Here is a 14403-nt window from a genome sequence, read left to right as displayed (position 1 = left end):
TCTGATGATGTTGCTTTTGAGGTTAATCTTGATAGGAACTGGTTTCATTTTTGTCTGCTTTTTGTTGTTGTTGTTTTGTTTTGTTTGGAGGGGAAGGAGTGTTATTTCTCTTCCCATACCTCCAAAACACAAAAAAAGCAGGCTATGGGTCCTACTAGCATTAACTAGTCCTACTAGTTCACAGTCCTGAATCCTCAGTGGCTCCCTCCTCCACCCTCTCTCTTAACTCTCCAGCTTTACTTTTAAGTGTGTTTTACCCTGCCTAGCCAGTGTGACTCCCTGCAGCTTCCAGTACGTTTACCCTAGTCAGGCATCCCCATCCCTTCCCACAGGCATGCTCTGTGGGCTCCCGCCATCGTGCCCTCAGTCAGCCATCACAGTTCCTCATCTAGAAAGTCTTTTGTCTGCCCAGCTGTAGTTTGGGATCTTTTCTCCCCACAGAGCCTGCTCCTTCCTCACTAGTTGGTCCCCTTTTCTTCTCAATTCTTATAGCACTTACTATGAGACATCCATACACCACCTGGAGTTGTGGTAGTTGTTTTCTCCAATCTGAGTAAGTTGCAGAGCCCACGTGTCCACTTTTTCTGAACCCCATCACACCTCGTTCAGCGCACAGCTCACCACTGTGCAAATGCTTATGAACTGACTTATGTGGATAAAAGTAGCAATAACTTCCCACCAGCCTGTGCTTATAGGTCAATTACTGTTGAACCAGATCCTCTCTCTCTTTGATATCTGCATGAACTCTCACAGGCTTTTTTACATAACTGAAGGCCTATCAGAGCATTTTGGATCATAAAGTGTTAAGCTATGTTCTTTGAGTACGACTACGTAAAAAGAACGCATATGAAAAAATAAACAGAAAGAAATACACTAAAACTCAATCCTTCCATTGTGTTACAGTGGTTAGTTGATAGTAAGATTCCAGATTTGGTCATGTAGCTATATTGCTTTTATGATAAAAATAATTTTTTGTCCTGTATCCTAGGAAAGAAATTATAGTATTTACTTAAACCATACCACTATATTGAAAGCAATTCTCTTGCACTGTGGGATCCCAGAAGATAAACTCAGTCAAGTCTATGTTATTCTGTATGATGCTGTGGTAAGTATTTTGTTTCTATGACTTGATGTTGAAAGAAATAATTTAGGATATTTTCTTACTGATACAACAGAACTATTATAGTCAAGTCTAGACTTTTTATTCTTAAGGACAAAGGGAATCTGTCTGCATTGCACTGAAATTCAGGAAACAGATAAACTATGAGTTAGACATCAGTTCATAGTTACTTAGAAGCATTTTAAAATCTGGAATTCAACACAAGACTGCACTCATCACTATACCTCACAGTCCAACCCTCTCACCTGGTCACGTCTATTCTATTGCTTTAAAAGGAGCAAGAAATATAACATAATAACCCGCTGTATTAGTTTGTTCATGCAGAATTCAAAATGAACATCAGAAGTTGATGACTTGGGAGTTTTATCTCTTTCCCTCGTTGCTCTAAGTGAAAGAACCAATTGGCTTTGATTATATCACCATTTAACAAGGATTTTTTGAGCTCTTATTCTGTACTATGACACACACTACTACCATCCCCCAGTGTGCTTTTTTGAGAAGGGTAGCCTCTGATTTAAAATGATTGAATTATCTTATTTTATAGATAATAAAGTTCTTTTCTAACCTGCTTCTTAAAGCAAAAAGTCACTAAGTAATTGGTGCTGATAATGGCCAATAATAAAAAAAAATTTGTATAATTATTATATATGTTTTTTATAACATTTATTGAGCACCTGCCTGCATTGTTCTGAGCACTTTACATGGATTAACTCACTCCATCCTCACAACAAGTGCTCTTATTATCCTTATTTTACAGAGGCCAAGAGAGGGAGTGTTAGCATTGAGAATAAAAGGCTTATGCCCTGCCTTTAACTCTTCCAACTTGCCCATACTTATTGTAAGGTCATTTCTAGATTTTCATTGAATGAATTAGGGGAGAGTGGCTTGGAGCCCCATTTATCACCCTTTTCTTTGGTACCAGGGTTTTAGCATCTTTAGTTACTCTTCCCTAATTTAGCCACATCATAGTAATCATTATATTATAGTATGAATGCAGACATGGAGCCTGGAGCAGAAACATTGAAAAATTAAAATAGTGTTATTTTATGGTACGAGGAGAGAGGTGAATGTTATTTTTTCTAATTTCTTTTCATGATATATATATATAAAATAAAGGAAATAAGAAGCATCAAGGAGATTCAGTAACAGTGCCAGGCAGTCTGTGATTAAGGCAGAAATAATAGCGGAAGTCCACAATGACTTGTTGTTCTTTTTATATACCAAAAGGCTTTTCTTTCATCTGGCAAGTATAAATCAAAGACCTAAACTTTGTCTCTTAATGGTTCTTTTCTACCCACACAGTTTTGCTGCTGCTTTGGCAGTGACAGATACAAGAAAATCTGTCAGTCAGACCCTGGCAGAAATGCAAAGGATTGTGCAGAGGGGCTTCAGCTCATTCTTGTTCATATCCCAGAGCCACAATCCCATTTGCCAGTGTGTGATGAAATGCTCAGAGCTGATCAGTACTTAGCTTACATTAGGCGAGAACAGCTCCAACTGATTCCCTCCCCATTCAAACAGAAACCCCTGATGACACCTGTCCAGGTCTGCATTACCTCACCATTCAACAAGTACAACTTTCTCTTTTTTAATTCCTTTATGTCAGGATTTTCCAAATTTTAAAACAACTTTAGTTATGGTTTTATGTGAATTGAAAAACAATTTTTTTAATTACAGAATTAAACTCATCCTTCATCATTGGTAGTAGTTTGTCCAATAATGAAAGATATAATTGTCAGAATTAGCCTGGAAATTGTATCTTTACCCAGGGCCAAATTTGGGGGCTCTCATTGTTACTTTTTCTTCTACATTAGACAGAAAAACTGACGAGGAGAGAAGTGGAAGCCAAATTTTGTAATCTGTCTTTGTCTTCTAATAGAGTAAGTACTTTCTAACGGTGTTATTACAGCTTTCTCTGTAATTTTGTGATGCCAGAAAAATGTCACCAAATTCTTGCTGCAGTAAGGGAGCAGCACTTCCTGCTGCCTCACAGGCACAGTTTTCTCCTTTGAGGGTTAATAGGCAACCTCTGGGATTAGGAGAAGGAAGAAACTATGCTGTGATCAAAGAATGTCTCTCCATGGTTCTTCCTGATGTGCTTTACTCGCCCTGTTCTACTTGGTCACCAGATATTTTCTTTTACATCCCTCACAAAGGCTGTCCTGGGTACAGCCTCCCACTGAGCGGATCTAGTACTAGCTGTCACCCCCTGAAATAGACTAGCGTGAGGCACAGAGCTCAGCAAATTCATGTGGGCATCTCCCCAGGTCTTCTGACTCAACAGTGTTGAATTGGAGCACTTGTCTTCCTGGTACATTTTCTACTTCTAAAATCTTATATATGAGCCCATTGGCAACAAGGAAAATCTTATAAGGTAAACAGGTTCATCATATTCTCCCTACAGGCATCAAATCAAACCCAGATCTTTGGTACAGTAACCCACATTTAACCAAGCAGCTGAACAACAGAAGATAACAGGGATTTCTTACATCTTCTTGAATATTTATATAAGAAGAGATTTTTTTTTCTGAATATTCCCGGAACCTGTCTCGCTCCCAGTCTGACAGTCCATTACATGATCCTGTAGTGATCAGCAAAATTTCCTTATAGGATAGATCAAAATATAGTTCTATATAGGCACGTCACTCAACCTTTTGGACATCTGCAATGTGGCAGGCATAGTGCTGGAGATATAAAGAGGAATAAGTTGAAGAGCCCACAGTCTGAATTTGACTTCTTAATTCATGTGGGCATTAAAAAAGCCATGAGGGAATACAGGTAGCATATATCTGCTCTCAGCTCTTAGAACAACTTTTACAGGGTATGTGTAAGCCACTGTAAAGAAATTGCTCATACAGTATGCAAGCAGGGAAAGTAAACCAGATGCATAGCACTAGGAGTTCTGAAAATTGAGCCTGGTAGGGTTTCAAATATTTACATTTGAATATTTAATATTGGAGGAGATATTAATGAATGACCCAATGGCATAATATTCAAATATGAAGAACCTTATGTACATAATACCCTAGACATGTACAAAGCACACACCTACATGCAGAAATAGTCCCATTTATAAACAGCACAATTTGCTGAAGTACAAGGAAAGCTTGAACTTATAAATCATACAACTTTAACTTAAAAGACTGTCAAATTCAGGGCTTCCCTACCTGATGGTTCAAGCCCAAAAGGTTCTTTGAACTAATTTCATGTTTTAAAAATTCTCACAAATAGTTAACATTTGCACATGATAGAGCTGAATTGATTGCTAAAATGTCAACTTCTTTGCTTTTTGCTAAATCTCAACCCACTGGTTATCTTATGATGGGAACAAGTATTAATTAGAAGTTTTATGTTTGATTAGTTTAAAATGGGAGAATTAGTATCTAATAAAGGCATTTGGTATTTTCATTATTTCAAAATGGAACTCTAAGGATTATAGAAAGGGAAATAGAAATGTTGCAAAAGAGTTTCAAATATATGGCACGCTCTTCTTGTTTTACAGATGAGACTCCCTAAACTTGTTCATAGTCACACGGAGTAGTTGTTAGGGTGAGAACAAAAATCTGGGGAGACTGACTCCAGTACTTCTGGTAGTTTATTAATGGGTTAATTTTATGTTAAAATGTATTGAGAAGAAATAATTTTTTATTTCATTAGGAAGAAAAATAATTTTAAATCAGAGACTTCTATAGTTTCAAAATTTTATCTTTAATAAAAGTAAACTGATTATAAGAGACTTTAACCTTTTTTGGATTTTTAAAAATACGAGTGACTTATGATTATCTATTATAGTAAGCTATATTTAACTGCCTTCATTCAGCTCTTAGTTTCCATGTGCCAATTTATATTTGAACCAGGTTCTACTTGCCTGTAATCTTAGTATAGCTATAATTTTGTTTCTTAATAGTTTCCTCTTTAGCTCCTGGGACTTTTCTTTCCTGTTTTGTGATCATGATTATTTCCTTTTTTGCCTGTTATGTGCCAGGGACTATGCCTGGCCCACAGACAGATAATCTCTAAACCCAGCCCTCCTTTGGTAGATAAAATAGGTACAGCTGGTCAGAGCTGGATTCGAGGTCTGGGCCAAGGGAAAGATGGTTCGGGAGATGAAATCCGAGCTTCATCCCAAGGCTACATATAGAATTAATTCAAGCAAAGGGAGGAGAGGGAGTTTCTGGCTGAGTGTAGTATTAAAATGAGTCAGACTTTGTGCCTTTCTGTCCCCCACCCCCACCCCCATGTATGTACCCATAATAATGGGAATTCATGAGAATGAGAAAGGTAAAGAGGAACAATACTGGCTTGAAAATATATAATGGAGGTCTACTCTGCTGGGGTCAACATTAACTGTGCATGAGTAAAAACTGTAAATACATGTCTAAAGCACTTCTGCAAGAGGCCTTAGAGTTGTTGGAAAACATAATCCTTAGTCAAGAGTTGTGACAAAGGCTAAAATAACCCTTGACCACAAAAGCCCCCCTCTCATAGATGCAAAAGCTCTGCCTGTCCCACTCTGTGTATCAAACACAGTGCAGAGTGAGTCTTTTCCTGCCATGATTTGGAAGCTAACAATGCTTCTTTGCTTTCCAGCTGTGTCGCCTCTACAAATTTATTGAGCAGAAGGGAGATTTGCAAGATCTAACACCAACAATAAATTCTTTAATAAAACAGAAGACAGCTGTTGCCCAATTGGTGAAATATGGTTTAAAAGATTTGGAAGAGGTTGTTGGACTGTTGAAGAAACTTGGCATAAAGTTACAGGTTAGGCAACTCTCTGATTCTGGCAGTATACGTTTGTAGCATTAATAATAGTAGCGCAAGGGGGAAATGGATTTTATTTTATTATTGCTAATAAGTCATTTATTTTTCAGAAAAACTCTGCTTTCTGCTTTTTGGAGCATTTGATATCTAGTAATAATTTTGGCTTAAATCAGGATTTCTTTAAAGCATCACAATTCCTATTGTGCAGCAATTCCTGTATTGTTAATTAGCCATGGAGAGGTGGTTATTCCTGAAAGAGAGTTTCTCTTAGTTGGCAGGATATACAGTTAAACAGACTTTGTGCCAGATCTTACTGAATATTTTGTTTATGCTAAATAGATTGTTCTGATGTTGCTGATGGGAAACAGCATTTTCAGAGTTGTATTCCGCATCCTAAGTCTCGAGCCCACTCTAAATTTCTGTGGCATTTCACTTTACAGGTCCTAGTCAATTTGGGCTTGGTTTACAAGGTGCAACAACACAATGGCATTATCTTCCAGTTTGTGGCATTCATCAAACGAAGGCAACGGGCTGTACCAGAAATCCTTGCAGCTGGTGGCAGATATGACCTGCTGGTAAGGGCTTGCCTCTTATTTTTTTGTTCTGACTTAATTTTATTTCTTTCTCTTCTTGTTTAAATATTTTCAAATCTGCTGAAAAAATGAATCAGCAGTATAATTCAACACCTTCATATCTTTCATCTAGAAATAGAAATATAATGTGAGCCACATTATAATTTTTACTTTTATTTTTAAATAATCACAGATTCACAAGAAGTTATAAAGACAGTATAGAGAGGTTCCATGTACCCTTCACCCAGCTTCCCGCAGTGGTTAGATCTTGCATAACTATAGTAAAATATCAAAACCAGGAAATTGACATTCGTATAATGTATGTGTATAGTTCTGTGCCATTTTATCACATGGGTACATTCCTGTAACCACCACGCAATGAAGATACAGAACTATTCCATCTCCATAGAGATCTACTGGTGTCAGCATTTTACCAGTTCCAATGAAGTATGGAAACCTTACCTCCCTTTTCATCCCTTTACCCCATCCCCCATTTGTACTATTGTCTTATATATTTCCTCTACACACATTGAAATCTACAGCGGATAATGTTATACTTCTTGCTTTGACGGTCAAACACAATTTAGAAATGCAGGAGGAAAAGGAAAGTCTATTGTATTTATCAATAATTTTGCTCTTAGTATTCCTGTCTGAGAACGTCTTTATTTACCCTTCATTCCTGAAGGATTTTGCTGGATTTTGGATTTAGAGTTAATGGTTCTTTTCTTTCAGAACTTGAAAAATGTGATGCCACTTCCTGCTGGCCTCCATGGTTTCTGATGAGAAATCTGCTGCCACTGAGAGTGGTTTTGCCCCCTATAGGAAAGGTGTCATTTCTCTTGCTGCTTTTAAAATTTATTTTTTTATCTTTAGTGTTCTGAAATTTCATTGTGATATATCCTGGCATGTATTTCTTTGGGTTTATCTTGTCTGGGGTTTGCTCAGCTTCTGGAAACTGTAGGTTGACATCTTTTGCCATTTTGGGAAATTTTTCAGTCATTATTTCCTCAAATATTTTCCAGCCCTGCCTTCTTTCCCAACTCTCTTTCTTGACTCTGATGACAAAGATGTTAGATCTTTTATTATAGTCCACGTGTCCCTAAGGTTCCATTCATTTTGTTTTTCAGCCTATTTTCTATTTTTTTAGATGGAGTAATTTCTATTGTTTTATCTTCAATTTCACTAATTCTTTCCTCTCTCATCTCCATTCTGTTGTTGAGCCCTTCCAGTAAGCTTTTTAGCTTCTATTTGCTGAGACTTACTGTTTTTTCATTTGTCTCAAGCATACACATAAATGATTTTCAATGCATTTTTGATAGCTGCTTTAAAATTTTTGTCATATAATTCCAGCTTCTGTGTCATCTTGATATTGCTGATGATTCTCTTTTCTCATTCTGTTTGAGAGCTTCCAGGGTTTTGGTATAACATATGCTTTTCAGTTGTATCCTAGGTATTTGAGGTTTTATGTTATGACACTCTGAATCTTATTTAAATCTTCAGTTTTAGCAGGGCTCTTCTGACACCACACCAGTGGGGAAAAGGAGGCACTGCCTCTCTACTGCCAGGTGAGGGTGAAGGTCCTGGTTCCCCACTCAGCCTTGTTATTGCTAAGTACTGGTAGGAACTCAGGCTTCCCACTAGACTTCTGCTGTCACCAACCTTGTAGGAGGGGGTGGGGCTCCTCATTACTGCTTCCCACATGCCTCCTCTGACACCGTGGGGGCCATGGGCATTGTTACCACTGGTAATAGTGAAAGTTCCAGCTTTGTACTCAGCCTCCTCTGACTCTACCCCAGTGGGCAAAGATACCTTGGTACTGCTTGGACAGGGTGGAAGTCCAGGATCCCCAGGACAACTGACACTGTTTGGGGTGCTCATTACCTTGGGCAGAGATGAAAATTCCAGCTTCCTTCTTGGTCTTCTCTGATGCCACCCTGCTGGGAGTGGGGCAGGGAGAGGGTGGGGAAAAGGAGAACAGACATCATTACATCTGGGCAAGGGTAGATGTCTAGGATCCTCACTCAGGCTTTTCAGGTGGGAGAGGGCCTGTAGTTTTACTGTGATGTTTAGCTGAAGCAGGGCAGTTATTATATAAAAGTTTTCTGGCTTGTTACGTTATCCCTTTCCTAGTCCTTTAGCTAGAAGGAGCAGGCTTTTCTTGGAGCTTTTTTATCTGCACCCAGTGGCATTTCTGGGTTGCCACTTTCTCTAGCATCCAGTCCAAGATATATAAGGCAAAAAGAAAACCCAGGGAAAAAAATCCATTTACAATAGCAACTAAAAGAATCAATATTTAGGAATAAATGTAACCAAGGTTGTAAAGGACTTGTATACAGAAAACTACAAAACATTGCTAAAAGAAATCAAAGAAAACATAAATAAATGGAAGGACAGTCCATGTTCACGGATTGAAAGACTAAATATTGTTAAAATATCAATTCTACCCAAAGAGATTTACAGATTCAACACAATCCCAATCAAAATTCCAAGAATTTTTTTTTTTTTTATTTATCCTTATTTGCAGAAATGGAAAAGCCAAGGGCAGACATAGAGATCAATGGAATAGAATTGAGAGCTCAGAAATAACCCCTTACATTTATGGCCAACTGATTTTTGACAAGGGGGCAAAGACCACTCAATTGCAAAAGAATAGTCTCCTAAGCAAATGGTGCTAGAAAAACTGGACGACCATATGCAAAAGAATGAAGGTGGACCCCTACCTCACACCATATACAAAAATCAACTCAAAATGGATCAAAGACCTAAATATAAGTGCCAGAACCATAAAACTCCTAGAAGATAATGTAGAGAAGCATCTTCAGGACTTTGCATTAGGCAATGGTTTCTTAGACTTTATACCCAAAGTGCAAGCAACAAAATAAAAAAATAGATACATGGTACTCATCAAAATTAAAAACTTTTATTCCTTAAAGGGCTTTATCAGGAAAGTAAAATGACAGCCTACCCAATGGGAGAAAATATTTGGAAACCACATATCCAATAAAAGTTTAATATTCAGAATATATAAAGAACTTCTTCAACTCAACAATAAAAAGTCAGACAACCTAATTTTTACATGGGCAAAAAACTTGAATAGACATTTCTCCAGAGAAAATATACAGATGGCCAAAAGGGACATGAAAAGATGCTTAACATCATTAACTGTTAGGGAGATGCAAATCAAAACCACAATGAGATACCATTTCATATCCACTAGGATGGCTATTTTAAAAATTGAAAATAACTTTTGGCAAGGATGAAGAGAAATAAAAACCTTCATACATTTTTTGTGGGAATGTTAAATTGTACTCCTGTGGAAGACAGTTTGGCAGTTCCTCCAAAAGATAAGTATAAAATTACCATATGAGAGGAGGGGCAAGATGGCGGCATAGAGAGGAGTGGAAGCTAAGCAGTCCCCCTGGAACAACTACAAAAAACCAGAAACAACTAGTAAATAATCCAGAATAACTGCGGGGGGACAAACGAGACCATCCACTCATCATACACCAACCTGAATTGGGAGGAATGCCCGAGAACACAGCATAAAATCTGTAAGTAAAACCTGCGGAACCAGGTCGGGAGACCCCCTCCCCCATAGCCCGAGCTGCGGAGCCGAGTGGTGCCAGAGAGAAGCTCTCTCCCAGCAAGCGAATACAGCTCAGCTGAGCTCCAACTGGGGCTTTCAGTAGCGTGAACTGCTCACTACAGGTAGGCAGCCCCAAAAAACAGACAGAGGCTTTGGGTGACGACTGACCTGGGAGAGCCGGAGGGTCGCCTTGACTGGGTCTGAAGGGGACTATCTGTTTCTTTTTCGGCTCAGTGGAGAAAGCCCCAGTCATTTTAAGTTTCCAGGGCTGTGACTCAGGGAAGGGCGGAGACAGCACAAGCAGAGAGCGAGACCATTGAAATGCTAATGACCTCCACCTGGGGGCTCTGTCTTCTCTAGAAGGAAAGGGGTGGGGCCCTTTCCATTCAGAACCAGACCCCAGAGCCTGGGGGAACACGGCCACACCTCCTCACACCAGTCAAGAATTATAGGCTAACAGGCATCACCTGCTGGGCAGAAAAGCACAGTGACCCGAGGCATCAAAGGGTGGAGCAATTTTCTAAGACACACCCGCAGGGAAACCAGATACTGAATATTTCTTCCCTCTGTTCTGGTCTGGGAAAACCTGATTTGGATAAACAAGGAAACCATGCCTAGACAACAGAAAATTACAACCTACACTAAGAAAAACAAAGTTATGGCCCAGTCAAAGGAACAAACGTACACTTCAACTGAGATACAGGAATTTAAACAACTAATGCTAAATAAATTCAAAAAGTTTAGAGAAGATATTGCAAAAGAGATAGAGGCTGTAAAGGAAGCACTGGACATGTATACGGCAGAAATCAAAAGTTCAAAAAACCTACTAGTAGAATCTATGGAAATGAAAGGCACAACACAAGAGATGAAAGACACAATGGAAACATACAACAGCAGATCTCAAGAGGCAGAAGAAAACACTCAGGAACTGGAGAACAAAACACCTGAAAGCCTACACGCAAAGGAGCAGATGGAGAAAAGAATGAAAAAATATGAGCAACGTCTCCGGGAACTCAAAGATGAAACAAAGTACAATAATGTACGTATCACTGGTGTCCCAGAAGGAGAAGAGAGGGGAAAGGGTGCAGAAGCAATAATAGAGGAAATAATTAATGAAAATTTCCCATCTCTTAAGAAAGACATAAAATTACAGATCCAAGAAGCGCAGCGTACTCCAAACAGAAGAGATATGAATAGGCCTATGCCAAGACACTTAATAATCAGATTATCAAATGTCAAAGACAAAGAGAGAATCCTGAAAGCAGCAAGAGAAAAGCAATCCATTACATACAAAGGAAGCTTAATAAGACTATGTGCGGATCTCTCAGTAGAAACCATGGAGGCAAGAAGGAAGTGGTGTGATATGTTTAAGATACTGAAAGAGAAAAACCACCAACCAAGAATCCTGTATCCAGCAAAGCTGTCCTTCAAATATGAGGGAGAGCTCAAAATATTTTCTGACAAACAGACAATGAGAGACTTTGTGAACAAGACACCTGCCCTACAGGAAATACTAAAGGGAGCACTACAGGGTGATAGAAGACAGGAGTGTGTGGTTTGGAACACAATTTTGGGAGATGGTAGCACAACAATGTAAGTACACTGAACAAAGGTAACTATGAATACGGTTGAGAGAGGAAGATGGGGAGCACGTGAGACACCACAAGAAAGGAGTAAAGATAATGACTGGGACTGTGTAACTTGGTGAAATCTAGAGTGTTCAACAATTGTGATAAAATGTACAAATATGTTCTTTTACGAGGGAGAACAAGCAAATGTCAACCTTGCAAGGTGTTAAAAACGGGGAGGCATTGGGGGAGGGATGCAATCAGCATAAACTAGAGACTGTAACTAATAGAATCATTGTATTATGCTTCCTTTAATGTAACAAAGGTGATATACTAAGGTAAATGCAGATAAGAGGGGGGGATAGGAGAGGCATGTTAGACACTTGACATTGGTGGTATTGTCTGATTCTTTATGGTGGGCAATGTCCATGATCAACTGTACAAATACTAGAAATCACTTCATGAACCAGAACAAATGTATGACAATACAATTAGAAGTTAATAATAGAGGGGCATATAGGAAAGAACTATATACCTATTACAAACTATATACTACAGTTAGTAGTATTTCAACATTTTTTCATAAACAGTAACAAATGTACTATATCAATACTAGGAGTCAACAATTGAGGGGGGTTGGTTAGGGATAGGGGAGGATTAGAGTTTCCTTTTCTTTTTTTCTTTTTTCATCTTTCACTTTATTTCTTGTCTGGAGTAATGAAAAGTTTCTAAAAATTGAGCAAAAATTAAGTGTGATGGATGCACAGCTGTATGAGGGTACCCAGGGGCAAGTGATTGTACACTTTGGATCTTTGGATAATTGTATGGTATCTGAACAATCTCAATAAAAAAAAAAAAAAAAAAATAAAAAAAAAAAAAAAAAAAAAAAAAAAAAAAACCAAAAAAAAAAAAAAAAAAAAAAAAATAAAAAAAAAAAAAATACCATATGACCCAGCAACCTCACTTCTAGATATATATCCAAAAGAATTGAAAGTAGGGATTCAAACAGGTATTTGCATGTCAGTGTTTGTAGGGGCATTATTCACAATTGCCAAAAGATGGAAGTAACCCAGGTGTACATCAACTAATGGATGAATAAACAAAATGTGATATATACATGCAATGGAATATTATTCAGCTATAAAAAGGAGTGAAATTCTGATACATGCGACATGGATGAACCTTGAAGATATCATGCTGAGTGAAATAAGTCAGACATAAAAGGACAAATATTGTATGATCTCACAGACATGAAATAAGCAGAATAAACAAAATAAGAGTCAGAATCTAGAATATAGGTTACCAGGGGATGGGGTGGGGGTAGGAAATAGGGAGTTAAGGCTTAAAATGTACAGAATTCCTATTTAGGACAATGGAAACGTTCTGGTAATGGGTACTGGTGATGGTAGCACAATATTGTGAACATAATTAACAGCACTGAATTATATATTTGAATGTCATTAAAAGGGAACATTTTAGGTTGTATATATGGTACTAGAATAAAAATTGGGAAAAAAATCTATGGAACTGCACAACACAAACCCTAAGTTAAACCATAGACTACAGTTAATAGTACAATTATAAAAACATGCTTTCATCACTTGTAACAAATGTACCACAGCAATGCAGGATATTAATAATAGGGTGGCATATGGAAATCCTGTATTTTATGCCTGATTGTTCTGTAAACCCACAACTTCTCTAATAAAAAAGAAAAAGAAAACCCAGGGAACTCACCATATGTTGTTCCTTTGGTCCCAAGGTCCTTAGCAGGTCTGCCCTCTTCTCTCTGCTTTTCACAGTCTTTCTATGTTTGTTTTATATAGAATGTCCAGAATTTTTAGCTGTACTTAGAAAGAACAGAGAGAAATGTGCAAACTCCATCTTAGTCCAGGACTACAACCTATATATGTATTTTTAAATTTTCTAGTAACATTATAAATGTAAAGAGAAATAGGTAGAATTTTTAATATATTTTTTAACTTAATATATCCCAAATATTGTTTCAACATGTCTTCAAAATCTTTAAAATTATTGAGCTATTTTACATCCTTTTTTTCATACCAGGTCTTTGCAATCCCGAGTCTTTTTTACATGATCAACATATCTCAATTCAGATTAGCCACATTGATACTGGACAAAGGCAGTGAATTCTCTGCCCGATACGCTCAAATGCCCAATTCCCAAGTCACTGGGGTTTCAAAGAGAGAAAGACTTTATTGCTAGGCGCAAAGCAAGAGATCAGATGGCCTCTTGACCCAAAAATGTATCTCCTCAAACTGCAATAATTCTGATGGTTTTACAATATTAAAAGATGGGCAGGTTTTAGGATAATGAGCACAATGGCTCCAGATGATGTAATTAAAGGTGATCTAATTATTGAGATGCACAAATTGATTACATGCTTAGTCACAGAATGTGTTTAAGAAAATGGTGGCCTTAATATGATGATGGGAGTGATTTTTAGTATTATAATGAGGTATAGGAGGTATAGGATAAAGTCTAAGCTACTACATATTTTGGTTAGATCCAGCTTAGGTTATCAAGATAACTTTGGAATTGGGGTGGATTAGTTCCAGGCTGACCCAAGGCCCTTCATTAATAAACATTAGGGACTGACTTTAATGATCACAAGACTCCAAAGTCGAAAAACCAAACAAAATGGGTATAAGTGAGGGTCAGTCACAAAGTTTTTACAATCACAAGGACACAAGATAAAAGCTATACTGTCGTTATTAGAGATCAAGGCAGCTGAATTACAGTTCATTTTAGGTATCTCCCTCTGTTCACTCTAAT

The 14403-nt window shown here is 37.8% G+C and overlaps 1 protein-coding gene across 6 annotated transcripts in view; it reads left to right on the top strand.

Annotated features, from left to right (window-relative positions):
- Positions 1–14403, top strand: part of EIF2AK4 (eukaryotic translation initiation factor 2 alpha kinase 4) — a 112188-nt gene that overhangs the window by 81089 nt on the left and 16696 nt on the right. For all 6 annotated transcript variants that reach the window (XM_037834325.1, XM_037834328.1, XM_037834326.1 and 3 more), the window contains 4 exons: positions 989–1105; positions 2935–3000; positions 5711–5881; positions 6322–6456. In XM_037834325.1, the coding sequence (XP_037690253.1) occupies positions 989–1105; positions 2935–3000; positions 5711–5881; positions 6322–6456 (489 nt within the window). The remainder of the gene's footprint in view (positions 1–988; positions 1106–2934; positions 3001–5710; positions 5882–6321; positions 6457–14403) is intronic.

Source organism: Choloepus didactylus, chromosome 4 (genome assembly GCF_015220235.1).
Source record: "Choloepus didactylus isolate mChoDid1 chromosome 4, mChoDid1.pri, whole genome shotgun sequence".
NCBI classification, from domain to species: Eukaryota; Metazoa; Chordata; class Mammalia; order Pilosa; family Megalonychidae; genus Choloepus; species Choloepus didactylus.
Note: the sequence above shows the minus strand (reverse complement) of the source record. Positions and strands in the feature narration are given on the sequence as shown.